Genomic DNA, 2,227 nt, shown 5'->3' on the forward strand with positions numbered 1-2,227 from the left:
ACACACACACACACACACACACACACACACACACACACACACACACACACACACACAAACACACATGCACACACGCACACATACATACACACATTTAATTACTGCTGTATAGGGTTTCCGAATGTATATGTAATCAAAACCGATCTTTTATCCTGTCAAATAAAATCGGTTGTCATTTCTATGGTATCACAGATATACACACACACTCACACGCACGCACAGACTCTTTCACAAACACATAGACTCTCATATATATAATATTTGTGTGTATATGTACGTACATAGATAATCTGTGTGTCTGTTCACACACCACATTTATAAAGTCTAACCTGAATGCATGTCTTTTCTATTTAAATACTTAAATTGTTGGTGGTTATAGTCGTGCGGATGTGCGAGCGTTAGATATGCCATTAAAGTTAAAAATCCTTAAAATAATTTAGAAAAGACATCAAATAATAAGCGGTTATATATTTACAGTTGTTAAAAAACATGTTCCAGAAACAGCAATATCACGAAGAGATCATATCAAATTCTATATATATATAGTTATATGTTTTCTCTGGAGACGTGAAGATTGTTACTTTACAAATATGCTTATTGCAATTATGTATGTTATCTGCTTATGCTGTTCTTAAGCTCACACTCGTTTTCTTTTTTTAATAATTTCCTTATCTCTAAGTGAGCATATACATATATACAAAAGTACATGCTTATATATATGCGTGTGTATACACATATATATGTTTGCATATATATGAATGTATATATGTGCGTAGGTGTATGTATATGAATTTATGTATGCATATATATATATACATTTATCTATGTACACACACATATTCTAGCTACATATATGCATATATATACATATAAATATTTTTGGATGTATCTGTAAATTCGTCCTTTTGTTAGCTCATTATTGAATATCTCATTCAATATAAATAGTATTTCGAATTGATTGGATGATACATATTCTACACTGACTGCCTGAATATTTCTCTCACTTTCTCTTTTGCCACGACCGAAACTGCAACAACGATCTGGTTGGTACTCGACTGAAGATAGAAAGCTCCGAATGACCCGTCCTTGTTTTTTCCTGTCCTTTTTTTCTATCGTCTAACTGTCCGGATGTTCTGTTGACGCCTGTTGCGTTCTTGCTCCATTTTTGTTTTGTTATGTGCGTGTGGGTTGCGTGCATAGTAGTGTAAGCACATAAATGTGAAAGAAGAAGGAAAAAACTGTCAGACGAAAACTGTCCGACGAACGGGAACGTGAAACTCTCAGTAGCAGTTTTTTGTGATGTCTTTGCAGCTTTATTAATAAAGTATATATATATGCGTGTGTGTGTGTGTGTGTGTGTGCGCGTGTGTATGTGTGTAAGTGTGTGCGTGTGTGTGTGTATGTGTGTATGTGTGTAAGTGTGTGTGTGTGTATGTGTGTAAGTGTGTGTGTGTGTGTGTAAGTGTGTGTGTGTGTGTAAGTGTGTGTGTGTGTAAGTGTGTGTGTATGTAAGTGGGTGTGTCTGTGTGTGTGTATGATTCCTTGTGTGTGTGTGTGTAAAAATATTTTTTACATCTAACAAAATGTTATTAACACGTTCTTCTCTTCGTCTTTCTAACCACTTACAGGGCAGCTTGATCTCTCAGGTAAATCTCACACATTGCATTTTTACTCGTACAGCATGTTGTTGTCGTAGTGGTCGTTTTGAAATTATTATTATTTTCATAATTATTATCATTATTATTGTTGTTTTTACCTCTCTTATAATTTTCAATATTTTGGAGTTGTTTTTTTTCTTTTTACAAATTACTATTATTATTATTTTCATTTATTATTACTATTATCATTATCGTTTTCTTATTTATTTATTGATATGCTTTAACTGGTGTTACGTTTTTGCGTTAAGCAGTATTATCAACCCAACGTTTATATTCATTACAGTGCATAAGGAATCAAAAATATTTTTCATGTTACTATGACGACAATATGAATCCAAAATGATGCCAAAAGGAATATTTCTCTGAATTCTATGAAATTAGAGCAGAACACAGTCCCATTCTTCTTTTTTTCTTTATCCCCGGTCTTCTGGAATTAATTATTTCTGTTACCTGTTTACAGAACGTGTACCGCTTGCACAGGTCGTGTCTGTTTGTGTGCATACAAATATGTGTATGTGTGTGCGTGCGTACTATATACATACATACATACATATATATATATATATATA

At 33.3% G+C, this 2,227-nt stretch overlaps 1 protein-coding gene across 2 annotated transcripts in view; it reads left to right on the forward strand.

Moving 5' to 3' along the window:
- The window catches only part of LOC106880136 (tyrosine-protein kinase transmembrane receptor Ror2), a 715,149-nt gene that overhangs the window by 152,545 nt on the left and 560,377 nt on the right, over window positions 1–2,227 (forward strand). For both annotated transcript variants that reach the window (XM_052969935.1, XM_052969934.1), the window contains exon 2: window positions 1,629–1,646. In XM_052969935.1, the coding sequence (XP_052825895.1) occupies window positions 1,629–1,646 (18 nt within the window). The remainder of the gene's footprint in view (window positions 1–1,628; window positions 1,647–2,227) is intronic.

This window comes from Octopus bimaculoides, chromosome 8 (assembly GCF_001194135.2).
Source record: "Octopus bimaculoides isolate UCB-OBI-ISO-001 chromosome 8, ASM119413v2, whole genome shotgun sequence".
Taxonomy (NCBI): Eukaryota; Metazoa; Mollusca; class Cephalopoda; order Octopoda; family Octopodidae; genus Octopus; species Octopus bimaculoides.